At 38.6% G+C, this 14,689-nt stretch overlaps 2 protein-coding genes across 2 annotated transcripts; one reads left to right on the forward strand and one right to left on the reverse strand.

Moving 5' to 3' along the window:
- Window positions 1–402: 402 nt before the first annotated feature.
- tafazzin (tafazzin, phospholipid-lysophospholipid transacylase) lies at window positions 403–7,034 on the reverse strand. Its single transcript, XM_063015438.1, has 11 exons — window positions 6,998–7,034; window positions 5,364–5,492; window positions 4,369–4,497; window positions 4,024–4,069; window positions 3,794–3,879; window positions 2,941–3,021; window positions 2,811–2,852; window positions 2,660–2,722; window positions 2,144–2,196; window positions 1,955–2,032; window positions 403–915 (listed from the first exon to the last, which is right to left on the reverse strand). The coding sequence occupies exons 2-11, from the start codon at window positions 5,470–5,472 to the stop codon at window positions 814–816; spliced, it is 789 nt and encodes a 262-aa protein (XP_062871508.1). The 5' UTR covers window positions 5,473–5,492; window positions 6,998–7,034; the 3' UTR covers window positions 403–813.
- A 2,428-nt stretch (window positions 7,035–9,462) lies between these two features.
- Window positions 9,463–13,857, forward strand: si:dkey-150i13.2 (mitochondrial carnitine/acylcarnitine carrier protein). Its single transcript, XM_063015525.1, has 9 exons — window positions 9,463–9,645; window positions 10,733–10,825; window positions 10,967–11,094; window positions 11,409–11,499; window positions 11,894–12,011; window positions 12,510–12,582; window positions 12,666–12,775; window positions 13,163–13,284; window positions 13,491–13,857. Exons 1-9 carry the CDS (start codon window positions 9,535–9,537, stop codon window positions 13,551–13,553), a joined length of 909 nt encoding a protein of 302 aa, XP_062871595.1. The 5' UTR covers window positions 9,463–9,534; the 3' UTR covers window positions 13,554–13,857.
- Window positions 13,858–14,689: the final 832 nt, after the last annotated feature.

The raw sequence follows: 14,689 nt of genomic DNA on the forward strand, positions 1-14,689 counted from the left end.
TGCATGTCTTTGACCTTGTGATAGGAAACCGGCACACCCGAACGAAACCCAACCAAAATATGATCAAGAGAGCTTGCTGTGTTTTGCAAGGTCGACACATTGGCATTAATACTGATACAGGCTGCTTTCTTTACTCAAAGCTATTGAGGTTTGTTTTTTGTCTGGTATTATTGGTTATTTGTGTTTTTAGCTCCTACATATTGATATTCGTATGTTAGTAGTACAATTTTAATATTGATCAGGCTACATAGACAACTATATCAAGGACCAAAATCTATATTGTGTTTAAGTTTGTTAAATAGGGGTCTGATAATATAAAATACTTAAACAAAACTGTTCTGTATATATGTGGAGAATAGAACTACTTCTTAATTAAGTAAATTCAGAGGATTTTGTCTTTTAAAGCTTCACTTATTCATGATTTATTCTGTATATTGGTACCACTTTGTACATGTTCATTTAAAAAAATACAAGAACAATCCTATACTGAGGTGATTCTTTTAGATTCAAAGTTTTTGCAGTAATGACATTCCAGTATGAAAATTACCATTCAAAATATTAAAATGATTATAAAATCTTTACACATCATTTCTTGGTCAGCACAGTCAAACTCATGCTCTTCATGTCTCAAAAACAAAATCATCGTCATGCAGAGCCGGATCACAGCGTGTTCGGACTGAAATGCGTCCTGTCATGTCCTGAGAGTTCATCGCTATTGCTTCCTTCTGACGTGACTGCTGATGGCCTGTTCGCTTCCTTTTAAGGCAAATCTGTTTTAATACACGAGACGTTTCATCCAGCATTTCTATGAGATCACTGCGTGACCTGCATCTTCTGATGAAGCGCTTCGGCCTGTAATTTCAAACTGCGAAACTCGGCCTGAATGAAGTCCGTCAGCGCTTTCCTCATTTCCATCTGGAGTCGAGAACAGGAGAATGTTAACACTGAACATTTTTATGACGTTCTTTTAGCACAAATTTAAAGCCAGTGCGTGTTATTTGTGTGACAAAATCATTTATAGAAGAAGCAAGTTAATACAGAGTGTTAAAACCACATCACTTCCTTAAACAGTTCCAGAATGTTCTGGATTTGCACATATACTCCTTGACCACTTTATTAGGTACACCTACACATACAAATTAGGTGCATGTTGTGGGTGGCTTGTCTAAAAACTTACCTGGTGGATTTTTATCATGTAGGTAACTATACTATTTGCAGTGGACTAATTAGACATGCTACGAGGGTTCTTCAAAAAGTTTTCGCACTTTTAAAACTTTATTTATCAATAATTTCAAACACAAATAACATCACTTTTCTACATAGTCACCTTCCGATGCGTTTTTTCAGCGCCGTACCAACTTTTTAATGCCATGAGCATTAAAGTGAGTGTGTAGCCACTGATGCAGCACTGCTTTCACATTATCACATGAAAATCTTTTTCCCCTTAAAGCTTCTTTAAGCATCCAAAAAGGTGGAAATCAGATGGAGCTAAATCCGGACTATAAGCGCGTCCAACCATTAAGTTTGGCAGTGTGTGATTTGGGACACAGCCTGCTTCAACTGTCCTTGTTACTTTGAGCTCCGACTAGCTTATAAAATTAAAACTGCATTTATTCCTGCTCTAATGAAACTTGTACACGTTTCTGTACACATTCGAGCCAAAATCTGGCTCACAACCATCAGCAAAACTAACCTGACCCAAACAGACCTTTATTTAATACTTTTCAACATTCTGGAGTATAAATATACATAAAATATGAACTGTGCCATAACTTTGACTTGCATGTGCCACATTTATGTTCTTTTCCCCTCATGTGTTAAATTCAGTAAACAATAGTGACCTTATTTATGTTTGGTCCATGTAAATGTGTTAAATTCCACCTCGGAAATTAAAACAAAAACATGGAGTTTAGACACAGACGTGATAAACACACGAGCACATGACCAGTCTTACCGGACTCGTGTTTTCTACTCTCAGTGCTTCCACCAAGTGCTTCACTGTGAAGGGCTTTCCAACCAACACGGTCACTTTCTATAAAAGACCGACAGCACACTCACAGTCAGGCCGTTGATACTTCCAGTAGGTGTGTTTACACTGTAAGATCAAAACAATATAAAATCATTTTCATAAGTATGTGGTCACCTTTCCTGATCGAGGGATGTACGGCGTTTCATTCGGAAGGACGTCATTCAAACCTGCACAAAGAGCGGATGATGATGCACTATATGCATGCAACCATAAGAAGTCTGTCTGTGCCGGTCTGTCTCTCTCTTTCTGTCTTTGTCTCTCTGTCTCTTTTTGTCTGACCGTCTCTCTCTGTCTGTCTCTGTCCGACTCTCTCTTTTTCTGTCTCTCTCTCTGTCTGTCTGTCTGTCTCTCTGTGTCTGTCTCTGCCTGACTGTTTCTGTATGTCTGTCTCTCTCTCTGGATTTGTCTGTCTGACTCTCTTTGTCTCTCTGTCTGTGTTTGTCTCTGTCCGTCTGTCTTTCTGTCTCTCTGTCTCGGTCTGTCTCTCTCTCTTTGACTGTCTGTCTCTGTTTGTCTGTCTGCATTTGTATGTCTCTTTCTGTCTGTGTCTCCCTCTCGGTCTGTCTCTGTCTGTATAAACACACTTCAATTTATTTAGCTTTGATTCTTTATCCTGTATACACTACTCACCCACATGCCACAGAGGTAAAATGATTGGATGAAGCGAGCACTCAGCAATTAAACGACCAATTCCTGTCAAACAAAATAAATCCAGGATTATTATTCACTAACAAGAACCTCAGATATAAAACAGGAACATGTCAGATCTGATCAGTCTTACCCCATTTAAACCTGATAAACTCCTCCGTCATGTTCACTTTTCCTGTAAACGAGTAAAGACTAGAGGAATGAGAGGATTTTCTTCAGCCTGAAACTATTAAATGCACAAGAGCTGCCCTGATTCATCTCACCCTCCGGAAACATGTGAACCCAGTCGCCCTGATTGAGTCTCTCTATGAGGAAGTCCATTCCCTTCTGATACACACCATCACCTAAAAATCAGAGGCACAATTAAAATGGATTGGATTTATTTATCCCGCTAACTAGCTGGCTTTGTCAGATGTTGCTTTCATTGTCTTCTTAATAACAGATTCAAGATTTATCTCTCACATACACAGTTATATACAAAACGAGTGCTCAGGTGGTGTTAACATAAGGTTTTGTTTTGCACAGTAAAGTTTTAAGTACAGTTTGTCCATATTACACCGTAATGTAGTCTATCAGCTGTATAGATGGTGGTTCTTGATGCAGTGCCATCTGAGGGATTAGAGATCACAGGGGTTCAGTTAAGGCTTGCACCCTTGCCCTTTTAGTACTGAAATTTTTCCTGATTCCTTAAATTGATTAATGATATTATGCACTGTAGAGGGGAAATCTCTTCCCAGATTTCTTTGAGGTTCATTGTTTTTAAACGTTTCAATAATTTACTCATGCATTTGTTGACAAACTGGAGATCCTCTGATCATCTTTGCTCCTCAAAGACTCAGCCATTTCAGTGGATACTGCTTTTTGTACCACGTAATGATTGCAAGTAAAAAAGCTCATTAAAAGATCATTTTAAGCCTGGGGGTGAAACTTTTTTTTGACGCATCGCTGCAGTTTTGTGTTACTTGTTTGACCTAGCTGCTATAATCAGGCCTGTATCATTAAAATAACAACCAATTTGGCTACTCAAGCAAATTCTGACCAGACAAATCTGACTTGTTTAAGTGTTATTTGTAATTCAGAGAGGTACATCAGCTCTGTCCTGCAGTCTGAGCTTACCTCGAATCACCGGCACACACTTCCCCCTGCTGAAGAAACGAGAGTACAACTCATTTGTGAAGCAGATATCAGCGGCCGACGGGGTCCTGCACAGAAAAATACAGAATGTTAAAGGTAACTGATGTGTGATATGGTGTGATATGAAAATCTTAAAACAACACTGTGCTATTCTAGTCCAGATCATTCATTAGTAAAATCATGATCCATCTGTGGTTAGGCTCTGTACTCACCACCTCATTTGCTTCCAGGTCCATAGGTGCCGAAGCTTCAACACCCCTGAAAGGAAAATAAACTGATTATTTATTCAACCAACCAAAAATAATAAGAAGAAAATCACCTCATGAGCTCATTATTGGTGTGAGTACACCAGCCACATTCCCACATGTTCCAGAATACATACACAGAACATTTATTTATCTTAATTGGATTTAACACCAGGTATTATGTTTTAGTCTGTTTAAGGTTCTTTTCCTTATTATATTTTAAGTCCACTTTTTATTTTCATTTATATGGCCGCAGGATACATTAGTCACACACAGGATAACACACACAGATCACAATGAGACGCCACCTACCCCAGATGTGCGGGTCGTCCATGCAGGACTGGTGATTGGACACGGTGATAAGGGGAATGTCCTGGGGTCGCTTATCCACCAGGTTTAACAGGACCTCGTGGTTGTGCACCGTCAGAGAATTCATGTACTCTACAGAGCAGAAGGTTATGGAACACTTAATCATAGAAGCGTGAACTCTACACACAGACTATTATTTAAAATCAATAGTGGTTTGAGTATTCAAATTATTATATTCATAGCTTTTTGGAGGCGTGTGAAGCATTCAAAAAAGCAGGACAGGTGCTACCATCATTAGTCACAAATATTAGAGGTCAAAGCTCAGATTTTTCCTGGGCCAAGAACCAGCACAATACTGACACTAACCCAAATGCATTACACTTCCTCCCTACTGGTGCTGACCCCCGCCACGATTGAAGACAGCGAGACTGTCACACGCCCCCTCCGACACGTGTGCAGTACCCGACTGCATCTTTTCACCTGCACGAGGCGAGTTCATATGCCGATCAGCCTTGTGCACGGAGAGCCACACCCTGATCAGCATTATATCTCGACTCTGTGCAGACGCCATCCACCAGAGGTCAGTTATGAGGAGTCCCTATCCGGCTCCCTTCCTGGATGAACAACAGCCAAACGCTGTTCATGCAGCCGCCCAGCCCAGCCGGATGGCAGAGCTGAGATTCGAAACGACGTATTCGAAATCCCAGCTCTGGTGTGCTAGCGTGTTTTACCGCTGCGCCACCTGAGCGGCTTGCTTTCTGATGTTTTAGGAAGAAAACAGTGCAGATCACAAAGTCTTGTGCGCACGCTTTACTAATGAGAAAATACAGATTTAACTCATTATTTCTACAAAAGCTCATTTAATTAATCTTCCCTGAGCTGATAAGTAGGTAAAAAGCCAGTCATGATTTCCCAAAGGTGAAAATGCTGAGCTAACGGCGGCATGTTAAAAACAGTACTGGAACGCAACCATGAACAAAGAATGCAGTTGTACTTACTGGTCCATAAATAGCTGTATGACCCCACCATGCCCATCACGAATGAGCTGGATATCCTCCAGCCCAGAGGTGGGCACTGTGGGAACGGCCATTTCACCACCAGGGGCATGGCCTCGACTCTTGTCCAGGCTGGGGCGGAAGAACACAAGGAAAATTAAGGATGGAAAAAGGCATTTGTACATTCGAATTTGAATAACATTATATTCACACATGCATACAACTAATCAGCTTTTAATTCTAATTATTGCTCAGCGTGGACCTTTGACACACAGAGGCTGTTTTTTTAGACCTAGCATTATACAAACCTGTGGCCTTGCTGTATATCTAGCATTTCGCAGCAAGAAGGGCCTGGGTTCAGTTCTGTATGGGGTTTGCATGTTCTCCCTGTGTCAGCAACAATAATCTATTGCTGACACAATTACACAAATGTCATCTTAAATTAAATTAATGACGATGATGTTAGTGGACGTCAATGTCCTCTCCAGTCACTGGATCTGAATTTAATACAGCACATTTTTGTAAAACATTGAATGTAGCAAGAAAAGGAGATTTGAAGCATGAAGGTAAATCTGACACGTTACTTAAATACTTGATGCAATCAAGTCAAGGTGGACATCATAACATTTCAAAGGAATGTTGTGAGTTCGAATCTTAGCTCTGCTCCCAGCAGGCCAGTCTTCTATATGGACACTTATTGGCTCATTCGAGGGTGGGAATGCTCCTGCTGATTGATGGCGCTGCACAATGACATCTTACATTTTCAGCATTTAGCAGACGCTCTTATCCAGAGCGACTTACTGAAGTGCTTCCATAGTGAACATTACCTTACTTTATTTTAAATAGACAACAGTCCAAGAATATAAATCTGCTGAAACCCTGTTAGACCCAGTAAAGAGTAAAGAAATGGGTTTTTAATCGTCTTTTGAAGATAGCAAGAGACTCAGATGTTCGGACAGAGATGGAGAATAGTGGGGATCGGTGCATGAATCATAAGAACAGGTGAAAAGAAGCGGTCTGTACTGCACATGTCGGAGGAGGTGTGTGTTAGTCACGGGACGCTTCAGTTAAGTGTGGAGGTCCAAAGCAGTAGAGATGAAATATAATCAGGTCATTGAATATGACTACATTAGGAGGAAAATGCATTGGGGAAAAAAATCTGGAACCCATGCCACAAAGAATTGAGGTATCAGGACCTGTATATCTAATAAAATGGCCAGTGTGTGTATATTCACATCACTTGCAACAATCAGAACAATAGAATATTGACCAGTGCACCTACAAGTATTCAGGTTATAGTGTAATTACATGTGATATTAGTGGTTAAATACATCTGTAGCCTGTGTTAAGCTATACACACATATACACGTGTTTAGGTATATACACATGTTATGAAATAAATGCATTAAACATTAATTACAAATGTTAAATCCAGTCCATCACATTTATGAATGAAGACATAAATAGGGAAGTAGTTCCTACCATCACATTTCCAAACTTATTAGAACGCAGATGCGATCAAAATAAACAGTTCTGGCAGCAGAAATGCATCAACATGCATAAATAAATCACATAAATGTTATTTACGATCATTAATGATGTAAAAAGAGCTCAAATTAAAGTTGAATTCCTCTCACCTTTTGTACCGTCAGTTGGTGGGTCAAGCAAGTAACACAGGAAGAACCCACACATGTGGGCGCAAAGCATCATGGGAGTTGTAGTTTTAACGTAAGAACGCCATTTACAACATAATCCGTCGACGTTCTTAATAAATGAACTGGTTCTGATGGACTGGTATAACCTAAGCAGGCTGTACACAGAACTATTTACTCAAAATCAAACAATTTCAGTGTGTATAATAAAATAGAAGACAATATTTGTTGTAGCATTTATTTAGGTGAAAGGTCACTGGATAGCAGGAGGACAGTTGTAGTAAAGCCACACGTTTTACACTTCTGCAAGACAAAGTCCAAAAATATAAGCAGTTCAGACATTTTTTACCTCCTAGAGATCAAACATACTTTCATTTATACCAATTCTATCATGTAAATGCAGTGATAGAGGGTGAATGTTAATAAACCAGTTTTATTATTATATTATATAATATCTAGGTACAGCGTTGGCATTATGGGTCCTGGGGGCTTAGGTTTAATCCTTGGCTACAGTGACAGTCAAAGGATAGAATTATATTTCCATGTGTACGCTGAGTTCCTACTGATTTTTATATGCAGAAGGTGCATTCACAAATGTAACTCCATTTGGATAAAAGCATCTGCTAAATGCTGTATTCCTTGTGAATACAAATAAAAGTGATTTATTCAGCTTTATTAAACTCATTTATCCCAGTCAAATTTTATAATAAGTTTATTATAAGTTTATTATAAGTAAAATATATAAGTTTATCCTACCTTAACTAGGCTAAGAGTGCTTGTATTATTTTTAGCAACACCGTGTGTGTGTGTGTGTGTGTGTGTGTGTGTGTGTGTGTGTGTGTGTGTGTGTGTGTGTGTGTGTGTGTGTGTGTGTGTGAATACGAGGGTGGAAATACATTTGTTTAGTAGATGGTATTTTGGTAACAGGAGGAGCTTGAATGTGTACATGATGGATTTACATGTACTGCCGGTCTATGTGGACTGACTTATGGGTGCTTTAACACCAACATATAATCATAGTAGTGTAATGGTTTGGTGGTACTTTGCTGTGTCAGGACCTGGATAAATAACAACTGGGGGAACAAGAATCAATTTTAAACTCTATTGGTAAATTCTTAAGTGGGATTTCAGAGTTTCTGCCCATGACCTGAAGCTGAGGCCTAATGGGGTGATGATCCAAAATTTAAAAAAGCTCATATCTTACTGAGAATAAACAAATTAAAATTTGTGAGCAGCCAGATCACCGTTTTGAGCAGGAGACCTAGCTGTGTGTCTGACTAAAATTCTTCCACAAATTATATGAAAGACTCGTATTCCAGTATACACAGTGTTTTGTTAAATATAGTATTAAAGATATAGATTATAGATAGATAGATAGACAGACAGACAGACAGACAGACAGACAGACAGACAGACAGACAGACAGATAGATAGATAGACAGACAGACAGACAGACAGACAGATAGATAGATAGATAGATAGATAGATAGATAGATAGATAGATAGATAGATAGATACTTTATTGATCCCGAAGGAAATTAAAGAACACGCAATATCAGAGACAATAGGAGAAGGGGGGATGCTTTTTCCACATAGCCTACTTTGGGATGGACACATTTGATTTGTACCACAAAAGAGCAAAGGTGACTATAAAAGATTCAGATTAAGTTGTGGATGCAGATCCCAATACCACAATAACAACAACAACAACAACAACAACAACAACAACAATAATAATAATAATTGAGGTGTCTTTTGTCGTGGTGAAGCACTGATGACGAAATGACAATGAGTAGTGTCAGTACAGACATTTCGCGATTATGCCCGGAGAAAAAGTAGCTGATTCTTCTTCTGCCTTCTTTACGCCAACCTCAGGTTTAAATACCCCAGCGATTTACATACAGCACATCTGTTTCCACTTTGATCTCTCAAATACTGAGAGAGAGCTAAGCCCTCCCATGGTAGAATATATACATTGAACTAAAACCCCATTCTAACCCTTAGCACCAACCTCCGTCTTATGCTGGACAGGCCTCCCCATCCTATCATTGGGAACCTTACAGCTTTCCATACATTTAAGAGTGCTTCCCCGGGACAGAGCCTCACATAAATACATTCCATATGTCCGTCCATAGGAATGTGTCTCTGAGGGGCACACTGACCCCCTCTGAATGCCTTCTACAGAATTGTGTTCCCTAACAGTGGGGCCACAACACATAACACACATATGAATAAAATACACATATGAATTAATATCTATATAAAATACACCTCATAATAATAATAATAATAATAATAATAATAATAATAATAATAATAATATAACCGCTGGTGTAGAGAACAGTGCTGACCGATAGATGGCGCTCGTAGCTTCTGCATTATCGCCCAAAGCAATGACTATAAACTATTGACTTCTATGGAAGTTGAAAGACCAGCTGGAGGAGGTTTACAGTAAATAAGACACGTACAGAAGTGCGGGGGGTCTGAGAGGAGGTGAAGATCTGATCTGTTACGGCGGTGCCATGGGAGAAGCGGCGGGGGAGAGGCGCATCTCTCCGGTAAAGAACTTTGTGGCTGGAGGAGTCGGTGGAGCCTGTCTGTTACTGGCTGGTCATCCACTGGATACCATTAAAGTAAGATTTACACACAAATACAACAAGAGTATAGCAACAACACACTTACAGTGAAACATATATACACAATACAGTGTAATGTAATTAGTTTACTGTGTATTCTGCAATAGTTTGGATAACCTTGTTATTGTGTTGATTTTTACAAGTATTAAGGTATATACACGTTTATAAGTGCTGCTGGACTGCACTAAGAAGACATTTTAAACTTTTAATGGAGACTTTTAAACAAAACAAATGTCCTTGTGTTTCTTTCTTAAGTGTCAGGCTTACTTCAGCACTACTGACATGTGCAATAGACATTGACCTGCTGTCAGTGCAATGTGAGGCTGGATAATTCAGTAACAGGTCTGTACACTAGTGCACAGAGTTAATCAGTAAGGCAGATTTTTTACTGTAGATGCAATATTAAACCTGAACTATGGGAGTTAGGAAAAGTCAGAGTAGGTCAAAGGAGCTAAAACTGGAGAAAAGAATGGGTTTCCCAGTGGACAGTGATCACAGACAACTCAAAATTCACCCTCAGCTACTTGGAAAAGCAAAACTAAAGCTTTTGGAATGACAATCTGTGAGTAGATCTTTAACAAGCAGAATGACTTAAATACCTTAGAATTAGAAACGAGTTCTGTCAAAGAGATCATATCAAGTACTGAATAAGTACCCATGCACCAACCACTATTTTTAAGGTTTATTAAGTATTAAGTACCTGTGCAGCAACATTTGACTATATCTTTTAATTTGCTTTTCCTCCTATATGAACAAAATATGTAAATATTTAAATATGTACTTAGTGCAAAGGTGCACAACTGTGTACAACAGTAAAATCCACTGTCCACACCGTCGTTCTTCAACTAATGTTAGAATCATGTGTTTTATTTGATGTGTGCGCTTACCTTAGGAACCTTTATTGAAAGGCACTATTCCCCCTCCCTAACTGCTCTGTCCTTATCACACCAGCCATATTTGCTTTGTGCTTGCAAGCCCCAGTCTTATCAGTTAAGAATTGACTGTGGTCAGCATGCGTTCTTGCTTATGGCTATAATGACAAAATAAAAAGCAGCTTTTTATTTATCAGAATTTATCTTTACAGGTTCGTCTTCAGACGCAGCCCAGAGCCTCTTGCAGCCAGTATGTGATGTACACGGGAACATATGACTGTTTTCGGAAAACTGTGTCCAGAGAGGTCAGACATGCTCATGCTTACATAATACTGATAAATGAATAATCTGAACTGTTAGTGCTTTTGTTTTACGTGACAAAAATAAATCAAGCCCTGTAAAACGCTAGTGATCTGTTTCTTGTTTTACCTGCTTGCCATGCTTAGGGAGTGCTGGGCCTGTATAAAGGAATGGGAGCTCCCCTGGCTGGAGTCGCTCCAATGATGGCTATCAGCTTCTTTGGATTTGGACTTGGGAAGCAGCTGCTCCAGAGTGACCCGTCTGTCCCGATCACGTGAGTTTTTAGGGAAGAGTTTCAATGGTGATGAATTAAAGAGAGCACGATGTGTAGGGTAGAGCAGTGGCTTCCAAAGTGGGTGATGTTGCACTTCGGGATACCATCATGTCTGCTCATGGATTACAACTACAGTGAATTTAAATGATTGTCAATACTGATAAATCTTACCATTAAAAGGTTTGTGTTTAAAACAGATGATAATAATATATGGGACATAAAACAACAGCTAAATGCTACAACCCCTGACACAACACATTATTGTTCTCCCAGTTCTTTAATGTTTCTCACGACTACTCTCTCTGTTTCCTCAGGTACACACAGACTTACCTGGCCGGGATGTTAGCAGGGGTCTTTACTACCGTGATTGTGGCTCCCGGAGAGAGAATTAAGTGTCTTCTACAGGTAATTCAAGACTGTACAGGCAAATTAACTGTAGCCTAAGCATGGTTGGAGTGAAAGCATTGAAAGGAGTCAAACACACTGCTTGGATATGAATAAAAAAGAGTATTTTGCTTCAGCCACACATAGTGAAAATATGCAGCTTGGGCTTAAGAAGATAACTGAATGTGAGACAGATTAAATTAAAATAATTCAATTTTTTTACTCTTCACAAGTCAGACTGTTAAAATCTGTATGTCTGTCTAAATGTTTGCTGTGAAAGCTTCACTCACAGACGTGTGAACAATACAATCTCTTACACCTGAGAGAGAAAACGTAGATGTTTTAAAAGCAGGCCTACAATTCAGTTCTGTTTTTTATATTAACACCAAATATTTAAACCTCTTTGTTGTTTTAGGTGCAGACCATCAGCGGTCAGATGAAATATGCCGGACCTCTGGACTGTGCAGTGAAGCTGTATAAAGAAAAGGGGATTCGCAGTGTTTACAAGGGAACGGTTCTTACCCTCATCAGGGGTGGGTGCATTTATAGTTGTATAATAATTTTCTAAATGTTATCTAATCTATATACGGCCAAAGGTATGTAGACAACTGACCATGGGTTTGTCGGACATCTCATTTCTTACTCTTTCCCATTCCACTCTTATGGAAAGGCTTTTTTATATAAGATTTTAGTCTGTCTGTGCCAGTTTAGTTAAAAAGCATTCATAAAGTCTGGCATTGATGATGGATGAGGTTCAAGTTCATCAGGGTTCAACTTGACAGGGGCTCATGCTTCCCTAAATACACCTTGTGCCAGAAACACCTGAGCTTAATAAACAGGAGTGTCCACTTACTTTGGGGTATAGATTTTAAATTGTATGTTTGATAATAGAAGGGCACGTAATAATTTAAAGTTCAACATTTACGCTGCCCCAGAACACCAGACGTCTTTCTGTATATTGTATTATAATAAACACTTTATGCCATTAATCTTAACAATAATACTAATCTTGTTTTCTTTAATCCTTGTAGATGTTCCTTCTACCGGCCTGTATTTTTTGACCTATGAATACCTCAAAAATGTCCTCACCCCTGAGCATGAGAGGTACGAGTTAACACTTTATCTAGTCATGTGATAAAGGAGGTTTATATCATAATTTAATAAATTTTGTAAATCTGTCCACACAGTGTAGATCAGCTCAGCATGCCAAGGATACTTTTGGCCGGGGGCACCGCTGGCATCGTAAACTGGGCGGTCGCCCTTCCACCTGATGTTCTAAAATCCAACTTCCAAACAGGTACGTTTTGCTCCGCAATTTAAATCTTTACACCGACTTTAAAAAACTTGTATTTTATCTTTAATAAAAGCAGACTAGGCCTGTCAGCTCTTTGTGCTAACATCACATACACAGTCTTGGCTGTAAAAGCATTTGGTTTAATTACGATGGGCTTGTAATAAATGTAATGAAATGATATTCTGGCAAATTCCATTTTGCATGTAGCGGTTAGCTTGTCTGATGTCTGCATCCTAATGCAGGCCGTGACGGGGCAAAGATCTTTCTAACATGCAGTGCTTGGTAATTAGCTGACCTGCCAATTACCAGGTGATGATGAAAGTGATAATACGTTATATTATCAAGCCCTGGACTCATAATGAACTAAGAAGTTTGTTTTTGCTCCTGCAGCCGCAGATGGACGCTACAGGGGATTAGTGGATGTTTTTAGATCCCTTCTGCGTGAGGAAGGAGCCACGGCTCTGTACAAAGGCTTAAGTGCAGTCATGCTCCGGGCTTTTCCTGCCAATGCGGTACACAGTAGTACACTTTACCTCACACATTCTGTATTCAAATATACTGCTGAATTAGGCTGTGAAACACGTTACATGTTTATTATTTAACTCTAGAATAGCTTAATGTTTCTTTGTCTTTAATAACCGTGTGAATTATTTTTGAACTGCTGTGTGTGTTTGTTGCTTTGATTATTTTCACACGTGTGTATTTGTTCTGTTTACAGGCGTGTTTTCTTGGCTTTGAAGTAGCTTTAAAGTGTTTAAACTGGCTGGCCCCAAACTGGTGACCCTCGGACTATCTTCGGACTGTGATGCTGACCACATTATGTTTCATAAAACCCAGTTAGAATCTCAGAAACAGTTTGTTAGCTGGTAGTTTACATCTCATTTTGTTAAACCTTAAAAGACAATTTAACAGTGAGTAGCTGGTCTACTGCTTTTATAATGTATTTATGATTCACATTAGCTGTCTGGGGTGATACATAAATGTTGTTTAATTACCAGCATTACAGCATATTTCTGATGTAATTATGAATGTGTTGTTTTTATTTAATAATTGATTTTACTTGGTTATTTTGTTTATAATGTAACTGCTGCACATCCAAAATTAAATGTTTATAATTCACTGAAGTTGTTTTACTTGTAATTGTATTTTTAAAACACGGAGTACCTGAGAACAGTATTTACAGTAGATAATTTACATTTTTATTATTTTAAGTGCAAGTAGACAAGCCACCATGAGCCCACGTTTCCAACAAACTCTCATGAATGAATCTCACGTTTAGTGGCTTAGAAGGAAAACAAAACCTGCTGCTGTAGTTCATCTTGTTACCACCTATTAAAAATAATAAATCCTGTAACACCTATTAAAATGTTTAAATAGCTAGGGTGTTCAAACTCCATTCTCATATATCTACCACTAAATGTAAAAGTCTTATTCTGACTGAAGTGTGCACTTTATTTTGAGAAAATAAGAATTCATCATGTAAGTGTTATAATGAATAATTCAAATGTTTATTATCTTAAAGTCCTGACAATATTACGTGATTAATTTCGTTGGGCTCATTACTGATTTAGTTTAATAATTTACCCTTTTGCTGTTAACCAGTTGTGTTTTTGTTGTCTGTTATTATTGTTGCACAATGTGTGTGGTTTTATTTATTAGCATTAAAAAATCCTCAATATTCTGTTAAATTACTGAGCTCATTCTGAGGTATGAACTTGGTTTTCCACGGTAGAATGACACTCAAATCTTACTCGAGCTTTCAGAATCTTATTAATTATTTAATAATATAATTGTAATTGGACAACTTTAATAATATTCTAAATTCGTCTAATGATTGATAAAACAAATGACAAGGAAACGTTTTTATCCAAAGTGATTTATAGCACTGTGACATTAAATACTCTAAGCAATTGAGGA

The sequence above is a fragment of the Trichomycterus rosablanca genome, chromosome 19 (genome assembly GCF_030014385.1).
Source record: "Trichomycterus rosablanca isolate fTriRos1 chromosome 19, fTriRos1.hap1, whole genome shotgun sequence".
In the NCBI taxonomy this organism is placed as follows: Eukaryota; Metazoa; Chordata; class Actinopteri; order Siluriformes; family Trichomycteridae; genus Trichomycterus; species Trichomycterus rosablanca.

Bases quoted from the DNA above. Each gene is read 5' to 3' on its own strand.
- si:dkey-150i13.2 (XM_063015525.1), top strand. From the start codon at position 9,535: ATGGGAGAAGCGGCGGGGGAGAGGCGCATCTCTCCGGTAAAGAACTTT. The intron at 12,583-12,665 runs GTACGAGTTAAC...CTGTCCACACAG, and splicing joins CTCACCCCTGAGCATGAGAG to TGTAGATCAGCTCAGCATGC. The intron at 12,776-13,162 runs GTACGTTTTGCT...TTGCTCCTGCAG, and splicing joins AAAATCCAACTTCCAAACAG to CCGCAGATGGACGCTACAGG.
- tafazzin (XM_063015438.1), bottom strand. From the start codon at position 5,472: ATGCCCCTGGTGGTGAAATGGCCGTTCCCACAGTGCCCACCTCTGGGC. The intron at 3,880-4,023 runs GTGAGTACAGAG...TTTTCTGTGCAG, and splicing joins ACCTGGAAGCAAATGAGGTG to GACCCCGTCGGCCGCTGATA. The intron at 2,197-2,659 runs GTGAGTAGTGTA...CTCTTTGTGCAG, and splicing joins TTTACCTCTGTGGCATGTGG to GTTTGAATGACGTCCTTCCG.